Source organism: Stegostoma tigrinum, chromosome 13 (assembly GCF_030684315.1).
Source record: "Stegostoma tigrinum isolate sSteTig4 chromosome 13, sSteTig4.hap1, whole genome shotgun sequence".
NCBI classification, from domain to species: Eukaryota; Metazoa; Chordata; class Chondrichthyes; order Orectolobiformes; family Stegostomatidae; genus Stegostoma; species Stegostoma tigrinum.
The window spans coordinates 50523280-50547130 of NC_081366.1; the positions used below are offsets into that span (position 1 = coordinate 50523280).

General features: G+C 41.6%; 1 protein-coding gene across 3 annotated transcripts in view; it reads right to left on the reverse strand.

The window, feature by feature from the left end:
• The window catches only part of stk10 (serine/threonine kinase 10), a 196872-nt gene that overhangs the window by 35444 nt on the left and 137577 nt on the right, over positions 1-23851 (reverse strand). For all 3 annotated transcript variants that reach the window (XM_048543091.2, XM_048543090.2, XM_048543089.2), the window contains exons 3-7: positions 17061-17109; positions 16091-16240; positions 9095-9167; positions 4231-4425; positions 2603-2684 (exon numbers count right to left, since the gene is read on the reverse strand). In XM_048543091.2, coding sequence (XP_048399048.1) covers positions 2603-2684; positions 4231-4425; positions 9095-9167; positions 16091-16240; positions 17061-17109 — 549 coding nt within the window. The remainder of the gene's footprint in view (positions 1-2602; positions 2685-4230; positions 4426-9094; positions 9168-16090; positions 16241-17060; positions 17110-23851) is intronic.

Consider the following 23851-nt stretch of genomic DNA (forward strand, 5'->3'; position numbering starts at 1 on the left):
TTCTAAACTCTAGAGAAAACAGGCTTAATTTGCATAATCTATTCTCATAACTCCTGAAGTCCAGGTATTTGTAAACCTACACTGTAATCCCTCTAATCCCCTAATGCCAACATATCCTTCTAAAAAGGTGTGGTGCCTTGATCTGCTGTCAGTCCTCCAAGTGGGCTCTAACTTATTAGTCCACCATAATCACAGGCAGGAAATCCTGCAGGAGCATTAAAAGGAGCACAAAATTGGTGAAAACTTCTAATTTTGTAACTTCCAAATTTTAATTATTGTTTAAACAGTTTAGTCACATTTTAAAATTTATTTACAGGATTATGGGTCTTGCTGGCTAGGCAAGCATTTATCATCCATTCTTAGTTGCCCTTGGTGGTGAGTTGCTTTGAACCACTGCAGTCCACATACAGTAGGTAGATCCACAATGCTATTAGGGAGGGAGTTCCAATATTTTGATCCAGCAACACTGAAGTCAATATATTTCCATGTCAGGATGGGGAGTGACTTGAAAGAAAACTTGCAGGTGGCAGTGTTCCCATGTACTTGTTACCCTTGTCCTTCTTGATGGTAGTGACAGTGGGTTTGAAAGGTGCTGTCTCAGGACCGTTGGTGAATTTCTGTAGTGCATCTAATATAGACAGTACATACTGCTGCTTCAGAACATCAGTGCAGCAGGGAGCAAAAGTTTGCGAATATGATGTCAATCAAGTGGATTGCTTCATTTTAGATTGTGTCAAGCTTAAGTGTTGTAGGAGCTGCACTTTTACAGGTAAACATTGGGATATTCTATCAAACTCCTGACTTGCACCTTGTAGGTGCTGTACAGGCTTCAGAGACTCTGGAGGTAAGTTGCTCTCAGAATTCTTCATCTGATCTGTTTTTCTAGCCATAGTATTTATATGGCAAGCCCAGCTGAGTTTCTGGTAGCCCCCATGATGCTGATTGTGAAAAATTCAGTGATGGTAATTGCAGTGAATGTCTATAGACTATGATTGGATTTGCTCTTTTTGGAGATGGCAACTGCCTGGCAATTTGGGTGGCATAAATATTACAATCCAATTGTCAGCCCAAATCTGGATATTGCAACATTTGGAAAACGACTGCTTCAGTATCTCAGGAATCATGAATGGTGTTGAATTTATAACAAGTCTTATTCGAGAGCAGCATTTATTCTGCTATGTAATATTGAGCTTGCTCAAGGGAACAGTCACTAAGATTTTTCTGTTCAATCCCTCGACTCATTACATATTATCCAAAATATTAGGCAGGTGAAAGTATGCTCCTTAGCAAATTAAATAAAACCCAATGCTTCATGTGCTTGTTACAGGGTATGAGAGCACAATATCTAGATTAAGAAAAATGGCCCTTATATTTGCTTAAGATTCTAACTTTTTCTGAGAACCTTGAAGTACTTCAAATGGTATGAGCAGAAGCTTTTTTGTTGAAGGGTTCAAAATTGATAAGGAAATGGTATTGGATAAATTGTCAGTTTGTTTTAGCTGCACCTATCCTGCCTCTTCCCTGAAATATTTTATAGATTTCCAATGCCATGACCTCTCATTCTTCAAGACTGTAGAAAGTAAAAGCCCAGTTTCCTCAGTCTCTCCTTGTAGGACCATCCCACCATCCAGCAAACAATTCCTCTGATCAAAGTGAATAATCTCAGGTATTAACATTGTGAAAATTAATTTGAGAATAATGCTTCATAAATTTTACATGACATGCCTGACAAACCTTGTTAAATTTTTTCAAGTGGTGACTAAGGTATTGGTTAGAGGAATGTCTATGTTGTTGGACTTCCAGAAGGCATTTCATAAAGTCCCACATAAGATACAATAATGTAAGGTAGAAGCCCAGAGAATCAAGGGCAAATTAGTGACCTAGCTGGGAAATTGATTGGAAGTAGCGATAATGGTACTCGAATTTGCAGGATGCAACCAGTGGTATCTCACAATGATCTATGTTAGGACCTCAACTATTCACATTATTTACTAATGGCATAGAAAGACACATACAAAGAGACAAACAAGTGACCTTCCGTAGGGGCTCTACAGCCAGTGCTTGAAGTCAGGGCATGCTGTCTGAAGTGAATATTGTTACGATGTATGTACAGTAATAAAAACAATTCATAAATTCATGTTGTACTTTTCTAATACTGGTTCTCCCTTAACTATCAATTTCTGTTTTTTTCCATCTTTCCCAAATCTACCGATTGTACTAAGTATATCATGACAAGAATGCAATTAGACAAGAAAGAAAAACTGAATCAATAGCCATTACAGATTGTACAGCAAGTTGAAAACCTATGGTTGAAAGTTAACCTCAGCATTCACTCAAATGTTCAGCCATCATAGCTACTGCACTCAATAAAAGTTCATTAAAAGAGTCTCCACTTGCATTAACTCATTTCTAAGTAGTATGGAAATACAGCAGTACTTTTTCTAAAAAGCAATTTAAATGTATGGAAATGTCACAAATAACTCCATGTAATTTCAAAAGAAAAATGTACTGTATGCCAGCTAGTACGAGACAAAGCTAGGCGTACTTGACAAATGCATGATCATTTCGTGACACGCCAAGAATAGATTTCTCACGTTCTCACCTGCAATAACTGAGCAGCACTTAAACGGGTATCTGGATTCTTATCCAGTGCTTTCTTGAGGAAATCCTTAAAATCTTGGGACCTACAGAGATGACAGTTCCAATGTTTAACTCAATTCAGTTCAAATCATTTTTCATTTTAAGCATTGAAAAATGTTGCTCAGTTTTAAATTCAACATGCTTTACATTAAGGAGGCATGTTCTTCCCTGCAACGTTTTTCCACCACACCCACAAGCCCCTGTGCTGTAGCTTCCTGCAATCTTTCTCCATTTAAATATTCAGCTCCTTGAATCTTCCTGCCAAGGAGCACAGCCTCTCATTTTTTCAGATCCTATCTGCATAACCAAATCCTCACCTGGTTAAGCGCAACTGCAGTATAAACAGTTGGACATCACCGAAAGAAAACAACTTCATTTAGTTAGTACTCCTGCCACTGGATGCAATTGTCACACACTCTAGTGTCACACTGTGGTAAGTGTGTAGCAAACTACAGAATGCATTGCAGCAACTCATCATGGACTGCACTATTTTGAGAATGCATTGGGGATTTATCCTTAAGTTATGAAAATGAAGCTTTGCTGGCATCATCAACATTCCCAAGAAAACGAGCTAAATTTTAAAAAAAATCACCTCAAATTCAGCTGCTTGATCAACATATGCACACGTGTACGTGAAACTAACCATGTTCACTTTTGAATTCAAAAGGTTGAAGTGGGTAGGATCCCATTGGGATTTGACCAAAATTACTTGTGACTCACCCACTGTCCTCAACTCATGACCCACTTCAACAGGTTCAAAAAATTCTACCCTCCTTTTCAACAGGAGCTTTCGAGTTACTAAGCAATGACAATCTTTCAGACCTTTAACACAACAGCAAAGAACATAGGGGACCATTTTGCTGTGATAATTTACACAGTTGAGTTTTCCAAAAGGTTTACTGTAATCCAAAGATTTACACTTGTCAACAGCATTTTGCTCAACACTTTATGACTCTTGATCTTAGCAGTTTGACAAAATAAAACCGTGAATTTGCATATTTGAAGTACAAGGGAACTATCAAAGTCAAAATATGTGTTAACACATCTATTAATCTGAACTGAACTCTCTAGCCTTTAACCGACCTGCTGCAAGTGTTGCATAGCTTTCCCAACTACAAATCATGACATAATTGAATTGGAACAATAAGTCATAATTTTCCACCATTAAGTTCATCTGTTTGCACCTGCCAAGTCCACATACACAAGAAACTATCCTGTCTTATCAGTGCAATGCTTTTCTTCGTGGGTTTAATGAATGTTGTTTGAGTTTAGACACCACAGGATCCCAGTGACTAATGGGGCACCTAATCACATGCATTCTGGAAATCCTCACATTGCATCTAATCAATAAATCTCCCTTACCCACAATGAGGATGTAGAAACAAAGCACTCCAGTAAGTTAGGTAACCATTATTTCCTTATCAGAAAAGGACATGGGAACTAAAATGACATTTTCTAAATACCTTTGTTACGTCCTTAGTAATACATGCCAGAATATGACAGATATTAAACTAACTAGCCAGTAGCTTCCTGCCTTCTGACTCTTCTCACGAATAAAAGGAGCCACATTCGCTATTTTCTAGTTATTACCATTTTGATGGATTTTCCAGCGTTGGAGGGTCACTCTTGGCAATTTTCAACAAAACTCTCATTGGATTTAATTCATGATGAGGTGGCTCTATTTCAGCCATTTCAATCAATGTTATACCCAAGGACCAAATATCAGCTTTATAATCATATGGTGTGTCTTTCATTGTCTCACACATCACCACTTCTGGGGCCATCCTGAAAGCAAATCAAGGAGAACAATGGTGGAGAAAACAAAGTATGGTAAGCTTGTAGAATTCTATTAATGAGGACATTCTCAATGATAAAATACATGCATATTTAAAAATAATTCTGAATAAATCCATTGTACAGTTTTATAGATCCAACCCAAGTATATTATGCATATTTTCAAACGAAAGAACGTTATTCAAATTAGTGGAAGCAATTGGGTATCATTAGGCTAGTGAAAAGTATTGCAATCAACAGTACTCCCTCTAATTTTCTTCCAAGCCATGTGGGCCTCTTAAGCCTACACAAAGCAGCACTTCCGGAAGTCACTGTACAAGGAATATTGGAGCAGAGCAAGCAAACGGAGGGATCTTTCGCAACCAACATTTAAGCATGCGGTTTAATATGTAGCCAAGTTAAAACTGATGGCATATTTATAGATAAGTGTGATGCAAATATCCAATTGCATAATTCATGCTTTAGAGGTGAAGCTTTTAGTTTTAGGAATTAAAACTTTCCACTTGCATTTAAAAGATAACAAACAAAATTACAATCACCCCAGGTCAAAGAGATTATTTAACAAAGGTTAGATTTGAAAAATCTCCGAACAATAGACCTATATCCGGATGCCTTGGTAAAGCAAGGAAGTCCACAAACATGCCATAAAAGATTTGAATTACAAATGTTAGGAACAAAAGCACAGGAATAGGAAGAAGCTGTTCAGCCCATCAAGCCTGCTTCACCATTTAACACAATGGCTGATCAAATACTTTAATGCCTTTTACCATCCCTACCCCATAATGATTTAATTGGTAATGAGTACTCTTTCAACACTGACTCAAAGATGAAGCCTCCATAGCTTCTGCTTTAGAGAATTCCTCAGAGTAAAAACAGTTCTCCTCAAACGCAAGGGGGCATTCCTCCTTATTTATAAATTTTGCCCCCAGAGTTCAAGACTCACCAAGCAGGAGAATCATTTTACCTGCATCTACCCTCTCTGTCCCTTTAAATATTTTGAATGTTTCAATGTGTTCACCTGTCATTCTTCAAAACCGTAGAGAATACCAGCCTAGCTTGCCTAATCTCTCTCTTCATAGGAAAGTCCTACTGTCCAACAGACAAGTTTGGTGAACCTTTGTTGCACTCCCTTCTTTAGCAAATATCCTTCTTGAGATGTGGAGACCAAAACCGTACACATGTTCCAGGTGCAGACAAATCAAGGTTCTATACAATTAAAGCAAGACTTCACTACTTCGGTATTCAAATCCTCATGCAATAAAAGGACAGCTTTCCATTAACTTTCCTTATAGCTTGCAGTACTTGTTTCAGCCTTCCAAGACTTCCTCACAAAGACAAGTCCCTTTGAGCGTCTACATTTTTTCCCCCCACTTTTCCTCGCTTTGCACATCTGATTCTCCTAGAATGGATAACCTCATATTTCCACATTATATTCCATCAGCCATGTCTTTGCCCATTCACCAAGCCTGGGCTGAACAGATTCTTCCTTTCCCAATGCTTTTGTTCCCAACATACATAATTCAAATCTTTTATGGCACGTTTGTGGACCTTCTTGCTTTACCAAGGCATCCGGATATAGATCTATTGTTCAGTGATTTTACACTTTCAATTCTAACTTGTTAAATAATCGCTTCGACCCGTCCCTGAAGCAGTCTCTCATTTTCTCAACACATTTCTAATTAAGTTTGTATTATTAGAAAATTTGGAAATGCATTTAATCCCCAACTCCAAAGATGGACATGTATTGTGAAATGCTTGGGCCCAAATCCTGATCTCTGTAATACCCAACAAGTCATGCCTATTAAAGCGAGTGTGCTTTTTCCCTGAAAAGCTGACAATAAGTTTTTTTAAAAAGTGGGGGTTTCTTCATTGACTCAGCAAGACATGGGAGAGGGTTGTCAGATCTATTAGAGATAAATTATACATGCAGGTCACAGAAACAAAGGGTTGGAAGTTGAGTATTGTCAATAGCACCAATGTTGGTTTTCTCCTTTGAATTTATATTCTCACAAAGTGTCCTGATGCATGCACGTGAAAAGGTTTTGACAAAAATTGTCTTTTCCAGGGGTATTCCCATGCTGCACTACCTAAAATGTCTTTGCACATATCACTTGTATATTAAAAAACAAGACATACTGACTTTAATATTAGAGCTTATGACTATTTATAATACGAATCCAGTTGTACTTTTGTCACCAAGATTTTCCTTATCTCACAAAACATTAATAAGTTACAGATATGACTACATCAAGTACTTAAAGCCTAATGAGTCTGACATGTTGTCACTTCATTTGATAATTTTAAGAAAGCAGCCAGATGAGTCAGTGACATTTTTCTGAGCACAACAAACCATATTTTGCACTGCATCCTATGTTAAAAATCAGTCACTGGAGGCTGTGTATACTGGGCGAGAACTATTCTTTAGATGTATGTATTGGCATCTAGTTTCTGCCTACTCCATCCCTTGTTACTATGGGTAGATTAACCACCCGTGTTTGTGCCTATTCCAGATGACTTTGGTTGATTCTAATATGACTGGAAGGAAAGAAAGTATTTAGTCATTATTATCCAGCCAGCACGGTTCGAGATCTGACTGAGTAGCTGATCTTTTCCAACCAGTTAAATTCTTATTCACATGTTTTGAGAGTGCTGTCATGTACAAAATACAGGGTAAAGCATAAAGGATTAAACCCATAGATTGTTGCTATTATGGAATAGATTTTATGGGATTCCATACGTCGCAGTTTAAAGTCTAAAAATGATGTGGGCAGCGCCAGTTGCTCTAAGGCAAGAAATCTACCCACCTCTTGGAAGAATTTCCACATTAGAGCGCTGCTGGCCACTCAGATGGTTGACACCTCTATAGTTCATGCAGCACAACCAATGCTGGGATTACAGGCAGTGCCTTTACTGAGTAACCCAATTAAACCTGGGATTGGGGATCTCTGAGGGGCAGCAGAAGAAAGACTGGGGTTGAGGGCAGCAGGGGAAAGGATAAGCGGCCTCTGATGCTTTTAAAAAGAGGCTGCAAGAAGTAGATTACCCCACCACCCCTTGCAGTGAAGTTGCCAGACTACTATGCATCAAATATTGGCAGTGGCATGACGATGCCCTTCAGAAACCACTACTTGGATGTGCATGACTTTTAAGATCAACAGCAGGCAGGCCAACTGGCAATCCATCTGCCCAGCCTGTACAATTTCAGGAAGATTGGAGGCAGGTAGGTAAACTATCCACTGGATTTTGAACAAGCAAATCCTGCCTTCAATACTATTGATGTGGGGGCATAAAATCCAGGACCCCTCTGCTGGAGCTATGGTCACAACAGCTTATGGATAAAGTACATTTCTTTGTTTTGCATAGTTAAAATTAAATAAGTGGAAACTAAAATTATTAAACAGTTGAATTATAGCAACTTGCATTTTCATGGACTGTAATTTCATTTTATTATTTGCTCACAGGATGTGGCTGTCACAGGGTAAAGATCATTCGTTGTTTATAAGATGTAGACCCTAAGCTTGGGAGCAAAATTAGGTCCTTCAGCCTGTTGAGTCTGCTCTGCCATTCCATTATTCTTAATATATTCCTCAGCCCAATTCTCCCTTCTCCCCGTAACATTTGAACTTTCTACAAATCGAAATTGCTGGAAAAGCTCAGCAGATCTGGCAGCATCTGTGAAGAAAAACCAGTTAATGCTTCTGATTGGATGAAGGGTCACCGTACCCAAAACATTAACTGATTTCTCTTCTCAGATGCTGCAAGACCTGCTGAGCTTTTCCAGCAACTCCTGATTTACAGCACGCACAGTTCTTTCAGTTTCCCTTACAAACCACCTGTTTCACCCTTCCCATGACTCATTGCAAAGGCACGTAAGGTCCTTTTGGAGGTCCCTCTATAATTGCCCAAAGGGCTGTTAAGAGTCAGCCAGTTTAGTGTCAGTTTGAAATCACTGTTAGGCCAGATCGGGTACGGGTGATTTTTCCCATCCCAAAATGATTCCAGTGAGTTGGACTGGTTTTTATGACAATTGGCAGCAGTTTAAAAAGTCACCATTAGACTAGTTTTTCCAGATCATTTTTAAAAAATGAATTGAAATTTCATCATCTGCCACGATGGCTTTAAGCCCATGTTTCTCGAACATGAACCTGGATGACTAGTGTCATTACCACTGTGCCACTGTTTCCCCTGACACAATGACATTATGAGTCACTTCATTTTAGAGATAGCAATAAAATAGCACAGCATTGGAAGAGTTAGCCAAAGGCGTACTGGTACACGATTTTCAAAGTTTGCTGCTGATAAAAATCACATTCAAGAGGTTTTTTTGTAAAAAAAAGAGGAGTACCCTCTAGAGGGAGAAGGTAAGCAACAAAAAAGTACGTAAACAGTGTGCAGGATAATCTTCTGCTGAAATAGAGAACATAATTTCAATTTAATTTACCAGAATGCTCCAAATATTTTAAAAAACCAAGAAAGCATTCAAAACAGAAGCAACAAGTTTTTAAAATAAATTTCTTAACTATAAGCAGTGGATTATAAACTAATTCTCAGGGAGAAATTAAAAGTTATACTGAAGCTACATTAACCACAATGTGCCTATTTCGAATCATAGTTAGTCTATGATCTGTATTCAGAAGAGGACATTCCCATTTGTACTCACCAATAGGGTGTTCCAATGAAAGTTTCTCTCTTTTGCATTGTTTTTGTGTTTTTTGCTGAAACACCAAAATCAGCTGCGAAGGAATATACAAAATTACATTTTTATTAACTGTACACAGGGAACTTAACTATGATTCCTGTATTTTAATTCAACATCATGTGGGTTTCAGAGTACAAAGCATTGTAACTTTTTTTTCCCTGATTAGAGGCAGAGCTGTAATCAATCCTGCAATAGTAACCCAATCTTTATATAACCTTCAATAGTTTCTATTCAAGTTAGCCATCCTTAACAAAAACCCATGGAGTAGAAACTGCAATTATTTAGCACCGACTCATAACCAGTGGACATTTGAAAGGATGTTAAGTAGTGGGAATAAATTCACAATGAGGGCCTTCATCATGACAGAATCAATGACATGGAGATAGCCCTCCAAAAATTTCAGCTCAGAAGCGTAGACTTGGTTTCCCACATAGGCAGCTACACAGTCCTCAAACAGATCTTCCAAGAGTCATTATGGGTGGGTGGTGGAAAGTGTTATTGGTCTAGTAATCCAGAGCCTCACACTAATGGTCTATGAACCAAAGACCAAAACTAACTAGGGCAGCTGGTGGAGTTTAATTTAAATTAATAAATCTGGAATTAAAGATCAGTCCCAGTAATACTGAACAAAAAACCCTTGGTGACTGTCACAAAAAATCCATTTGGTTTACATTTTTTTTGAAAACGGAAAGGATTTTGCTAGGATGTTGAATAGACTAATACCTGTATTCAGCAGATTAACTTGAGGAAAAGCTAAAAATACTAGGTCTCCAATGAGTTTAGAAGAGTGAGAGAAGCCTTAAATTGAAATATACTGGACCCTGATGCGACTTGACTGGATGGATGTTGAAAGATTGTTTCCTGTTGTGGGAGAATGGAGCACAAGGGCCATGGTTTAAAAATAGAGGCGCCCATTCAAAATAGATGATGAAATCTACCCCCCCCCCCCCACCGCCCCTCCCGAGGATTGAACATTCAGAATTACCTTCCTCAAAGGTGGGGCAAGTCAGCATGGCCACAGATTCCAGGAATGTGCAGGCTAGGTGGATTAGCCATGGAAAATGCTGGGTGATGGGGAAGGGGATAGGCATGGCTGTGCTGCTCTTTGAAGGATTGGTATGGACTCGATGGGCTGAATGGCCTGCTTCCACACTGTGGGGTTCTAAAAAAAGGCAGCGAATGTAAAATCTTTAAATATTTTTTATGGCACAGCAACATATGTTCATTATCAGGGTGATGGAAGATCATTGGGGAGGATAAGTAGGAATGTAGAGCAGAGTTTAAAATCAGATCAGCTACGTTTTATCGAACGGCAGGTAAGACTCGAAGGGCTGAGTGACCCTTCTTTTGCTCCTGATTTGTATGTTTGTATCTTTGTATCTTTATTTTGTAGACACACAGCAACGCGACTATCTCTTAAACTGACCAAGCAAGCCAATCATTTCAAACCATCAGAAGTCAGGAAGGAATGAAACCAAATTGTCTACCCTGGATCCACCTAGAGACCTGAAATAACAAAGCACAATCTTGTCATCCCTGCAAAGTCTTGCTTACTGACATCTGGGGAGCTTGTGGAGAAATCAGGAGGAGAACGTCCCACAGACTAGTCAAGACCCTGACAGTTACACTTATGAAATTGTCTCACTGAAAATGTCCCAGGCATCATGCTCGCCATAGAGACAGCAAGAACTGCAGATGCCGGAAGTCAAAGCCGATACAGTGTGGAGCTGAAGGAACACTGCAGGTCAGCTAGATGAGCAGGTCAACGTTTTGGGTCAGGACCCTTCATCAGGACTGATGCTCACCATCCCTGGGTTACGTACAACCCCACTGGCAAGACAACTGCACCAGTGTTTATGGCACGATGATACACAATCAGTTGGCAGTTCACGGGAGCCATTGACAGAGAGTCTGGAGCCAGTCAAGTCTTATTAGATCAGGCCAAACATGGGCCAGAAAACCACGATTCATCTGATGTCTGTGATAACAACCGGAAGAAGCACAGAGGGCAGCAAGGGAAAACAATGTACTCAGCATGGGGTCTTCAACGCCTATCACCATAAGTGGCTCAGTAACATCACTATTCAATCATGCCAAGCCCTGAAGGACAAAGTTGCTGGTCCGAAGTGGGTCATTCTGGGAACCCAGGAAAACACCTACTCGATCTTATCCTCACCCCAATCTTAACTATCATAGATGCATCTGTCCAGGATAGGGTCAGCAGGAATGACTACTCCACAGTTCCTCTGGAGACAAACTGCCATCTTCACAATGAGGAGATCCTCCTTCACGTTGCATGGTCTAGCGCTAGGCTAAATGAGGTGGATTTCAAATATATCTAGAAAATTAAAACTGTCTAGCACGTGTCTAGCATACCCAGAACTCTGCCATACCATCAATCCTGGAAATCAACTCTGATTCAATGAGCACAGAAGGGCATGACAGGCAGATCATGAAGCAAAGTTAAAATCTGGTGAATATAGGATTAATTCACGCCAAACAGCTGAAGCAACATGAGATGGGCTGGCCAAAACAACCCTACTACCAACAGACAAGAACCATGCTCTGCAGTCCCGTTACATTCAGTGGTGAATGGAAGACAACAATTAAACAGCTAACTGGAGAAGGCGGCTCCACAAATATGCCCATCCTAAGTGACGGGAAGAACAGCACATTGGTGCAAAAGATTAAAGCTAAAGTGCTGACCAAATAATTCACCTTTGCCATCTCTCGAAGTCCCCAATATCGACATTAGTCTTTGGCCAATTTGATTCACTCTACACAACATTAAGGAATACCTGAATTCTCTAGAAACTGCAAAGGCCTTGACAACAATCCAGCAATGCCCCTGCTAAGTTACTCAACTACAGCTGCAATGGTGGCATCTACCTGGCAATGGTGGTAAATTGCTTAGGTATGCCCTGCCCACAAAAAGAACAAAAAACCGAACCTGGACAATAATGCCTCAGTCTAATATCAGCCAAGTGTTAAAAGGGGTCATCATTTTTGTGCTCTTAAATTAGAAAATGTGATAATGTCACATTGTTGTGCTTGTCAAATGTGAAGGATATTTTTAAAATCCCTGAACACGCATTTATGTTTTATATCTGCAATGAACGTGGGTTGTCTCCTGATGTTGAAACTTTCCTGAAAGAGGAAACTCCCAAGAAATGTTACAAGATTTAATTGTTTTTAAATAATGCAAAAACGAGTGATCCAGAATTCTGAACTATACTGAAGTTACTAAAAGAAAGCTATTAGAATCAAATACCCTCCTTGACACTTTAACAGATCTGTCCTCTCTAATACAAATCAACCAATCAAGTAGTCGCACTTAAACTGTCTGCAATTTCCTGTAATATCTTAGTGTGCAATTTTTAATCTGTTGCACAACTTCAAGGTTTAGTGCAGAATAAGTTTATATCCCACAGTCTAAAGTTCTGCAGGTTAGGTGGATTGGCTATGCCAAATTGCCTATAGTGTCTAGGGTGGGAAATGCAGGGATAGGAAAGGGGGTGGGTCTAGGTGGGATGCTTTTCAGGGGGTCGGTACGGACTTGACAAGCCAAATGGCCTGCTACACTATAGGGATTCTATGACTATGAAATCTGTGCACTCTAGTAGTGCCCACTACATACTAGCTATAAGCTACCAGAGTAGCAGTGTACTTAATGGTTGAATGGAACTGTAAAGCACAGAGCATTGAGCAAAATGAACACAATTGAAAATACAGTAAGAAATATTTGTAAGTTGGGTCATGTATTTAAGAAATGGTTTAAACTGAAACCAGGGCGCGGAGAGGGCGGAGGGAGCGCGGGGAGGGGGCGGGGGGGGGGGGCGCGGGCGGGAGCGGGCGCGCGAGCGCGATAGAGTGTGAGAGCTCTCCGCCCTCGCGCCCGCCGTCTCCGTGTGCGCGCGCGCACACACACACACACACACACACAGACAGAGCAACGGGGGGGAGTTGACATCAACATAGGTGTAAGGCAAGGAAAAATGGTGAATCACGTGAGTGTCAACTTATGACCTGCAAGTATTAAGCCTTCCTTGGTATTTTCACATTGAATTTCAGCAATTAGTTTTTCAACAATACTGTTTGGTCACCAGTTGAAGCCCCCAACAGAAATTTGAGACAAATAACTTCAAATGACATGGATCCAATCCCAGTTAATATTATACTTGGGACTCATTCAGCAGATTTTTATCATAACACTGCTGGTCATGTTCTTTGCAAGGCTTAGATGCAGAGTTCATAGCGGGGCCAGAAAGCTTGGGTGGTTCCATTTTACACTACTTCTGCATGGAAAACACCCATGTGTTATCAGTTCAAGCAGAAACAACAAAATTCTATTAATAAAGTTTAGCATTGACAAATCTGTGCTAAATTGCATAGTATTGTTAAAAGAAAACAAGAAGTCGAAGCTCTTCACATTGCATTCATCAGAACTAGAACCTAAGAAAGACTTGGGGGGAAAAAAACAGTTTTAAAACAGCATGAGAACAGGGTACTGATTGGTTGTTCCATCATTTGTGTGGCTTGAAACAAGATACTTAATTGTCAACCTTAAATCTCTGACTAAAGAGACAGATAGTGTTTGGTCAATATTGCTAAGAGGATGCAGCAAAGTTTGGCTGTCGCCATGGCCCCATTTTTGAAGAAACGGTGCAATGCATGTACAAACTCTCTTTCCTCCTGAATATTTGTGTGCCCAGCTTTTAACTTGCACAAATACATCATACGGTTAACGGACAGAAGCACTTTTGGACTTTATGCATAAAGTGGTGTGAGACAGCGAGCTAAAATCCAATGTAAACATGTTCCCTTACCCCCAAAAGCCCAGCTCTTGCTAGCATCTTTGTGGTGACCATGAGAAGTGCATTTTCAATGGAAAGACCACAGACCAGCAGTATGCATACTTGAAATGCACTAGGCAATGGCCTAGTGGTACTATCGCTGAACTGTTAATCCAGAGACAAAGATAACGTTCTGGGGACCAGGGTGCAAATCCTGCCATGGCAGATGGCAGATTTTGAATTCATTAGATTTATGAAATTAACAATCTAATGATGACCGTGAGTCCATTGCCAATTGTCATAAAAACCCGTTTGGTTCACTAATGTCCTTTCGGGAAGGAAATTGCCATCCTTAACTGGTCTGGCCTATGTGGAAACTCCAGACCCATATCAATGTGGTTGACTCTTAACTTGCCTCTGCACAATTAGGATTGTGCAATAAATGCTGCCTAGCTGGCAACACTCATCCCGTGAATGAATAAAGAAAATGTAGATACATGTCTGCACCATAACTGAAGTATTTCTTTAGACCTCTTAACCTCCACCCTGCACTGAAATTTACGATTGAAATGTAGTAATCAAAAAGAGCTCCTCCTCCACAATGTATTAATTGATAAGTCAGATAATGCACTCTTAACTATGTGCTTACACCTACATTCCATATACATATTGGGATTCTTACAGTCAAGCATGCTACAAGATCAGTCTGATTGGCAATCTTGTGAATTGGACTCAAGCCATCTGCTCACCACATAAGCTTGATGCTAAGGTAGCAGATATCTAAACTATTGTGTGGGGTGATGGATACCCTGATCAACTCAAATCATGAAAACTATTGAAATGTCAAGACCAGCGCAAGTGGCATTCTGTACTAGCAGTTATTGAATCTCCTGACTGCCGAAGTGAAAACAACTTCACCAAAGAACACAGCAGGCTGATATCTAATGAAGAACTCTGTCACAGGTCCCCCACGTGCTTGTCCATCCCTGCTGGAACCCAGTCCAAACTCAAACTGATTCCACCCCTACCTCAAGAGTTGACTGCAAATCACTATCAACCACAAGTTGGTAACCAACCAATTTTTCAGGGAAAAATCCAGACAATTATCAACCATTTAAGACTGTTCCAGGGAAAATCCAAGTGGAATAAGAAGAACAGTTTTAATTGTGCTTGTGTATTGTAATCAAGCCATTGCACATATACTAACTTACTGCCTGAGAAGTCCATTGCAATCACAACCACTTAGCTGAAGACACAATGGATTGTTAATTTTAAACAACAACAGCTTCCCTAGTTATATTAATAAAAAACCTTCAATGGTGAAGCACTGTTTGTACTGTATTGTCACATCAACCTAAATTTTATATTCATGTTTGCACGTGGCACTGAGCTACAGTCAACACTTAGAGGAAGTAGCAGAAAAATGTTAACAGTGCCTTGTTCTATTACGTGCAAAAGGATGCATAAGTTAGGTGAAGAAAACTATTCAAAACATCCAGAAAACAAACTGTTTTCCTATGTACAACTATTTAGTAAAAGTGCAAATATTGAGGCTAATGTCACTTCACCCTGTATAGCATCAACCATGATTCCAAAAAAATTCATTTTTATAAAAAAGGGAGCCAAAATTTGTCCTCCCTCAAGATCCTTCCCGACCGTGTAATTCCTGTGACTGCATGGGTAGGTGGTCTTCTTAGAAGTATTTTAACTTGGTCCACATTCTGTTAAAAGAGGAATCTCTACTCCCAACAGCCAGGCAGCTGAAACTAAAAACAAAGCAAACAAGCTCCTACTAACAAGGTCAGGTATTTTGAAGAAAGGCCGTCCCTATACACGGGGATATTTTGACGGCCCATTCTTTCATGTCCTGCTACTGCTGAACACAAGCTAGAATCACAAACTTCACCTTTTCAAGGGCTATGTACGAGTTTTAGATGCTGGCTCTTGATGCTCTAAAAACATGTATGCCTATATTAGAGGAAGTTGACATTGAAAATGTCATGAGTGATCATTACGCAGTTTTATGTCCACATTACCACAAATGAGTATTTTACTGTCAGATTCACCTGGTTTAAAAAGGAAAATGATTTCCTTCCTTCACACGTCATAAATGAACAAATTAACCTTTCATGGAAAAAACATTTGCAGCAAGTAAATGCCTTACCAAGTTTAATATTGCCATCCTGAGTGAGTAGAACATTTCCTGCCTTTAAATCTCGATGAATGATTTTCTGGCTGTGAAGATAATCTACAGCTTCCAGCATCTGACGTGCAACAACACGAATTTGTGGCTCAGTCAGTCCACGATCTAATTCTGTGGTAGGAAATGGCACACAACAAAAATCTAAATTACAAGCCAAGAATGATTGCTCACAATTTAAACTGGAGTAGGCATGGGGCTCATGATTGGATTAGGAATAAACAAGCAAAAAGTGGACTTGGGAAAAACAGGGATGTTACATTTGACTCTTGGGTTGATTCCTTCAAAGAGAATCTTAAATCAAGGTGGGGGAACAAGAACAGAGGTATGGCAATGTTTAGGTTCTATCACAATACACCTCAAGATGTTGAAGAGCTTCTTCGTCAGTGGTAATATTTCCCAAAGCTTTAAAAGCAAAGAGCTATTCTGGAATGGAAGGCATGAAGGGATTCGCACAGCAGCTGATAAGGCTTTGATACAGTGTAGTAATGAAGTTTGGTCCAGTGTTGAACAATGACTGGAGTCAAAAATGTCAATGCCTAAATAGGTGAGATACTCTTTGAAGGGTTGGTGAAAACTCAGAGGCTGTTGGGCCCACTATGCACTGCTGGGATTCTACAAAAGACCACCAGGAACCTGTTCAAAACATGTGCAATGATTAAAATACAAACAAGGGTACATACTTTGAACTGTTGGCTTAGTTGGGAACAATTTCCAAAGGTTGCATTGTGCAGGGTTTCAGAACTCAAGCCAACACTGGGAGGGAGAGAAAGGTTCCTTAGACATCTTTACAGGTATTCCAAGTTTATCAGAATTACATTCAAAAAGAATAATTTTCAAAAAGAAATTGCATGACTATCAAATTTAAGTTAACAATCATTCAAATATTGATTACAGCTTGCAGTTTAAAATCATACAATAAAAGAAAGCTTACCCAACATTGTGGCATCCACTGCACCACCAGGACAGAACTCTATCATAATCTTTTAAAGGAGAAAAGAGAAACAAACAAGTCAAAATGAAGTTTCCAAAGATGTTTTATAGAAAGTTATCACTCAAAACCATACATATTTTCACTAATGCTTCCCCATCAAACTCTCTCACATATCACCCACTTTGTAAAGACATTGTGCAAAATCAAAGCAACAGCCTCCTGATGCTACTGGGCCAACTGATGGTCATATACAAGGTCAACCCATGATAAAAACTTTTGTTTCTGCTCAACTTATTTCTCAGAAGAAAATGCACAACGTAATAATGAACTTGCTTCTCCACCTGAATGGACTGGTGCATGTTAGCTTGTGCCGCATTAGAAAGAATACTCTCTCAACAGCAGGGGAAGGCAGATAAAAGGGAGACTTTAGGAAAGTTAACATTAGAGAGACCATGAAGCATCAAGGGATAAGAAATTCCTAATCAGCTGGCAAGACAACTGCAATAGTTGAATGGGCAGCCATTATGTGTGGACTGTTTACACAATGTACTAGAACAAATGCAAGGAGTTGTGACTATAGGATGGAGGTCATTGATTGAAGACAGTCAGTTGGAGGACTCATCCCTCCAGGTGCTCTTTATTGGTTAGATATGAACTAAATTGATACACAAGGTGCACACAAAATAGTTGGCTGTTGATCATGTGACTTAATTGCAGAGGTTTTCACACAGCAAGAGATTTTGGAAAGCTTCAGCAGCACAAGAATGGGAGAATCTCCTTCAGGGAACCAGCCTCCACATGTACGGTCTGTGTCTGCTCTGAGCATTTGTGGCCAGTGAGAAAATCTCTCCATTTACTAACGGTGGTTCAGGGGACGGAGACTCATGGTTGCAGTGTATGGACTCCAGGCTGTTTACCTTCTATCAGAAAATGGTGGGTGCCACCTAGGACAGCACAGCCAACACACTACACACTGCTCCTGTCCACTCAACTAACAGCAGAGTAACTACTGCTTCAACCTACTTTAGGACTGGTCACACAAATGTATCCAACTCAAGTCCTCTGGAATATCAAGAGCAAAACAACTTGAGTGGTCTTCCGATCCAGTATATTTAGAATCTCCTGGTGTCTGCAGGGAAGATGTCCTCTTCAAATAAACAACACAGGCTGACAGTTAATGAATCATTCCCATTATCACAGGATGCCCTAAAGTGATCCAGGTTCACCAAATACTCATGGCCCCCAATGAAACACACTTCACATTTGACATATTGACAACAGAACCCCCATCCCCACTTCACGATGCAGGCCTGAACAACAGCAAACATAGTTACCAGGTTGTGGTTGGCAACCTCAACTAATGAGGTCCCAGATTTCAACCTTCCTCCCAAATTCTGAGCAACCTTCTGCCACTGGAAGATGGGCCAAGGAAGATGGGCCAAGGAAGATGCGGCCATCTGGCCCAGCTCAAATTGTGACTGTAGCAAATCAAGACTACTGTCCACATACTGAGCTCCTGCTGTCAGAATCATGCAACTACTTACACTGTGCCAGCAAAATAGCAGATCAGTTGAGAACAATGAGTTCTGAACTGACTTACTGAACATGGGGAATGACATTTGGGAAAGACAAGTGGTGTTATTTAGTGCTGGATGAGGACTCAGACTGTAGTGATATGGATGTGCTGAAGCCTGAAGGCTAAAGAAATCCAGCTGAGGTCATGGAGGTTGGGAACAACAGCTCACCATCAGGAATTAGTAAATAGAGGTGGCATCAGACACTGTTGCAAAGCTGAATCAAGTAGCCTTATTTATAGAGTTGACATCAGCATTTTAAATCTTGGAGCTCACTACCCTAAAATGGCAGCTGGTGGCAACTGTGGACATGTCAATTGGATGGCATTTGCAATGCCTTGTGTTAAGTAGTGAATCCACAGAAAGGGGTAAACTATCAGCTCTCTCTACTGATAGTAGGAACTGCAGATGCTGGAGAATCTGAGATAACCAGGTGCAGAGCTGGATGAACATAGCAGGCCAAGCAGCAGAGGAGCAGGAAGGCTGACGTTTCGGGTCTCGACTCTTCTTCTGAAATAGGGGAGAGGAAGGGGTTTCTGAAATATATAGGGAGAGGGGAGAGGTATATATGGATAGAGGAGAAGATAATTAGAGAGAGGAAACAGACAGGTCAAAGAGGCGGGGACGGAGCCAGTGAAGATGAGTGTAGGTGGGGAGTTAGGGAGGAGATAGGTCAGTCCAGGGGGGGGGGGGGGGGAGGGAGGGAGTATGGACAGGGTGAGGTTATTAGGTAGGTGATGGGGTTGGTGCTTGAGGTGGCGGGGGAGGGGAGGAGAGGAGAGGAGAGGTGGGGGTGGGAGGGAGAAGAGGACAGGTTAGGGGGGCAGGGACAAGCTGGGCTGCGGTAAGGGGAGGGGAGATTTTGAAGCTTGTGAAGTCTACAATGATACCTGCAATGACAACTGCGCCTCCCTTGTCTGCGGGTTTTATGGGGAGATTGGGAATTGGAGGGGAGTGAGGGGAGGGAGCGGATGGCTGCATGTTCTGTGGGGGAAGAGGTTGAAGTGGGTGAGGGGGTGGCGAGGTTGAGACAATTGATGTCTCGATGGCAGTTGGAGATGCAGAGGCTGTTGAGACATCAATTGCTTCAACCTCTCTGCCACTCCAATCTATTCACCACAGAACATGCAGCCATCCGCTCCAATCCCAACCTCACCATAAAACCCGTGGACAAGGGAGACGCAGTTGTAGTATGGCGCACTGACCTCTACATTGCCGAGGCCAGACGTCAACTCTCCAACACCAACCCCTAGATCATGAGCCCAACCCTGACTACCAAACCATCCACAACCTCATTATCTCGGTGACCTCCCACCCACCGCCTCCAACCACATCATTCCCCAACACTGCACCGCCCGCTTCGATCTCCTTCCCAAAATCCACAAACTTGACTGCCCTGGTTGATCCATTGTCTCCGCCTGCTCCGGCCCCACCGAATTTATCTCCACCTATCAACTCCATTTTCTCCCTCTTGGTCCAGGAACTTCCTACCCATGTCCATGACACCACCCAAGCCCTTCTCCTCCAGAACTTCCAATTCCCCAGTCCCCAACACCTCCTCCTTACTGTGCTCATCCAGTCCCTATACACCTGCATTCCCCATACAAATGGCCTAAAAGGCCCTCTGCTTCTTCCTGTCCCACAGGCCAACCAGTCCCCCTCCACTGACACCCTCATCTGCCTAGCCGAACTAGCCCTCACCCTCAACATCTTCTCTTGGAATTCCACCCACTTTCTACAGACATCAGGGTTGCATGGGCCCTAAACTATGCCTGCCTCTTTGTAGGTTACATGGAACAATCCCTCTTCCGAACCTACACTGGCTCTAAACCCCATCTCTTCCTCCATTACATTGATGACTGTATCAGAGCAGCCTTGTGTTCCCACGAAGAGCTCGAACAGTTCATCCACTTTACCAACACCTTCCACCCCAACCTTAAGTCCACTGGACAATCTCTGACACCTCTCTCTCTTTCCTGGACCTCTGTTTCCATCTCCGGCAACCACCTAGAAACCAATATCCATTTCAAGCCCACTGACTCTTACAGACACCGAGAATACACCTCCTCCCACCCACGTTCCTGCAAAAAATGCCATCCCCATTCCCAATTCCTTTGCCTCCATTGCATCATCTGCTGTCAGGATGAGGCATTCCACTCCCGTACATCTCAGATGTCCTCGTTTTTCCAAGGACTGTAACTTTACCCCCTCAGAGGTCAAGAAAGCCCTTGACCGTGTCTTCCCGCATTTCCCACAACTCATCCCCCACACCCCCTCCCTGCAATAACAACCAAAACAGAATCCCCCTCACGTACCACCTCACCAACCTCCGGATCCAACACATCATCATCCAACACTTCCGCCATCTGTAATCCGACCCCACCAAAGACATTTTTCCCTCCCAACCTTATCTGCTTTCCCGAAGGACCACTCTCTCCATGACTTTTGTCCACTCCACACCCTTCCAGCCCCACCACACCTGACACTTTTCCCTGCAACCACAGGAAGTGCTACACTTGTGGCAACACCTCCCCCCACCCCCACCCCCTCACCACCATTCCAGGCAGAGAGATGATCTTCCGTATCAAGCAGATATTCTTTTGCACATCTACCAATGTAGTATATTGCATCCGCTGTTCCCATTGTGGCCTCCTGTACATCGGGGAAACCAAGCGGAGGCTTGGGGGCTGTTTTGCAAAACACCTATGTTCTGCTCAGACTAAACAACTGCACCTCCCAGTCGCAAACCATTTTAACTCCCCCTCCCATTCTTTAGACGACATGTCCATCCTGGGTCTCCTGCAGTGTCACAACGTTGCCACCTGAAGGTTGCAGGAACAGCAACTCATATTCCGCTTGGAAACCCTGCAGCCCAATGACATCAATGTGGACTTCACAAGCTTCAAAATCTCCCCTCCCCCTACCACTTCCCAAAACCAGCACAGCACATCCCCGCCTCCCTAACTTGTCCTCCCTCCGACTTATCCCCTCCTCCCACCTCAAGCCCCACCCCCATCACGTACCTAATAAACTCAGTCTGACCTCTCGACTTGTCAGTCCTCCCTGGACTGACCTATCTCCTCCCTAACTTCCTACCTACACTCACCTTTACTGGCTCCATCCCCACCTCTTTGACCTGTGTTTCCTCTCCACCAGTCGTCTTCTCTATCCATATCTGCCTCCCCCTATTTATTTCAGAACCCCCTTCTCCTCCCCCGTGCCAGAAGCGAGGGGGGGTGTGGGCAAGAAAGAGGTCTAGGCCTGAAACATCAGCCTTCCTGCTCCTCAGTTGCTGCTTGGCCGTGTTCATCCAGCTCTACACCTTGTTATCTCAGCTCTTTCAACTTTCTACTGTTGCTGACATGTTTGATATCCAGATTTTTTTCAGTTATTGCTTGAAAAAGAAAGTGTAAATTTGTTCAAAAACACACACTTCCCATGATAAAAGGTACTTCCTTGTAGCAAAGACGATGCCCTGCCCCCACTCAGCAACAGTTCAGAACAGTGGTTTTGCTGACGAGAAGGCCGTTTTCCCTTATTTGTGCTAACAGGACATGCCAAACATCCTGTTTTGTCAGCGTACACCAGCTGGCATACTGGCTGAAAGTGAAAATAATGTACGCCTGTCCAAAATCATAGACCAAAACAAAATCACAATTTTTGCATGAAAATCAGAGCTATTATCCAGCCAAGACAGCTAGTAAATGCAGAGATAATGGGAACTGCAGATGCTGGAGAATCCAAGATAATAAAATGTGAGGCTGGATGAACACAGCAGGCCCAGCAGCATCTCAGGAGCACAAAAGCTGATGTTTCGGGCCTAGACCCTCTGAAGAAGGGTCTAGGCCCGAAACATCAGCTTTTGTGCTCCTGAGATGCTGCTGGGCCTGCTGTGTTCATCCAGCCTCACATTTTATTAGCTAGTAAATGCAGACCACTTTTCATAAGCCTTTGCTCACAGCCAATTAAATAAATCCAGCATAAATGACTATAACCCCTTATCAAAATTTAGACAACTGGCATCTTGATACATCACCTCAAATGGTATGGTCTGCTTCCTGCAGACAAAGGCTATTAAAGACTCATTCAATGGAACATGCTCCTACCTGGTTTATGTCTAGTATGACAGTATAGCAAGTCTCAACATATATGCGGCTCAAAAATCAAAAGCTCAAACTGAATTTAGTGTGGAATGTCTTTAAAAAAAAGGAGAAAAAGAATTAAACGACAGTCTTTAAGCAGGCTGCCAGTTTCATCTGCCTAACCAGAATTTTTACAATATAAAGCATTGTTTAGGGCACCTAAAAGCTCCAAGCAACTCAATTCTTTCATCACTTGAGGCATTAAGTAGATGCAATGTTTCACACATTCCTCAGCCTCCACCACAATCAACTCTAAGATGCTAAAATTATGATATTTAATTTTGTTTGGAGCAGGAATATTTGATATCAATGAGCACTTATGAGACCAAGTCTACAGATGTGCCACCAAGCTCTCTGGAAGTAACAGCCAATCATCTTTCTGACTAGTATCTTAACCCAAATAAAGCATTCAGTGAAAAAGCAAGTGAAGTCTATACGTCTGTCACATAATTGTAGAAGGTGTGGCATATTTCATATTTCAAATCAAATGGAACACTAATACAATACACTTGTAAATCAGTGAGCTTGGGATGCATGAGACTGGCATCCGTAGATTAGCTTCCTGCAATTGCCTTGCTAAAAAGCAGCACCCTTTTCATAACAATGGAACCATTCAGACAGGGATCTGCAAATGTACCACTGGGACAGTGGGACAATAGCAATATAAACATCATTTGATTGCAGATAGTGCTTTTCTGCAAATCAAACTGAAAGTGGCTGCATAAAAGGATTATGTAGTTAAGCCAAACACAGGGTGTTTATATCCTGAGAGAGTGGATGGTGGCCAGAATTAGAGTGTGGGTCATCCAAAACTTCATCAAAATTTGCTTCACTCGAAGACTGCAATGACTGAGAAGCACAGCTATACCTGTTTAAAAAGAGTAGCTTTCATCTCTTTGGCCATGACAATTTTAGATTTCTTCACATTTGCAGATTAGCCAATGGCATATTATCAACAGATGATGCAAAAAACAACTCATTTCAGAGCTGGAAGGCTCATACTTGAGAAATTGAACAAAAGACAAGAGCATCTTCAAACTGGTTCATCATTTGAGAATCCCAATTAAAAAACACT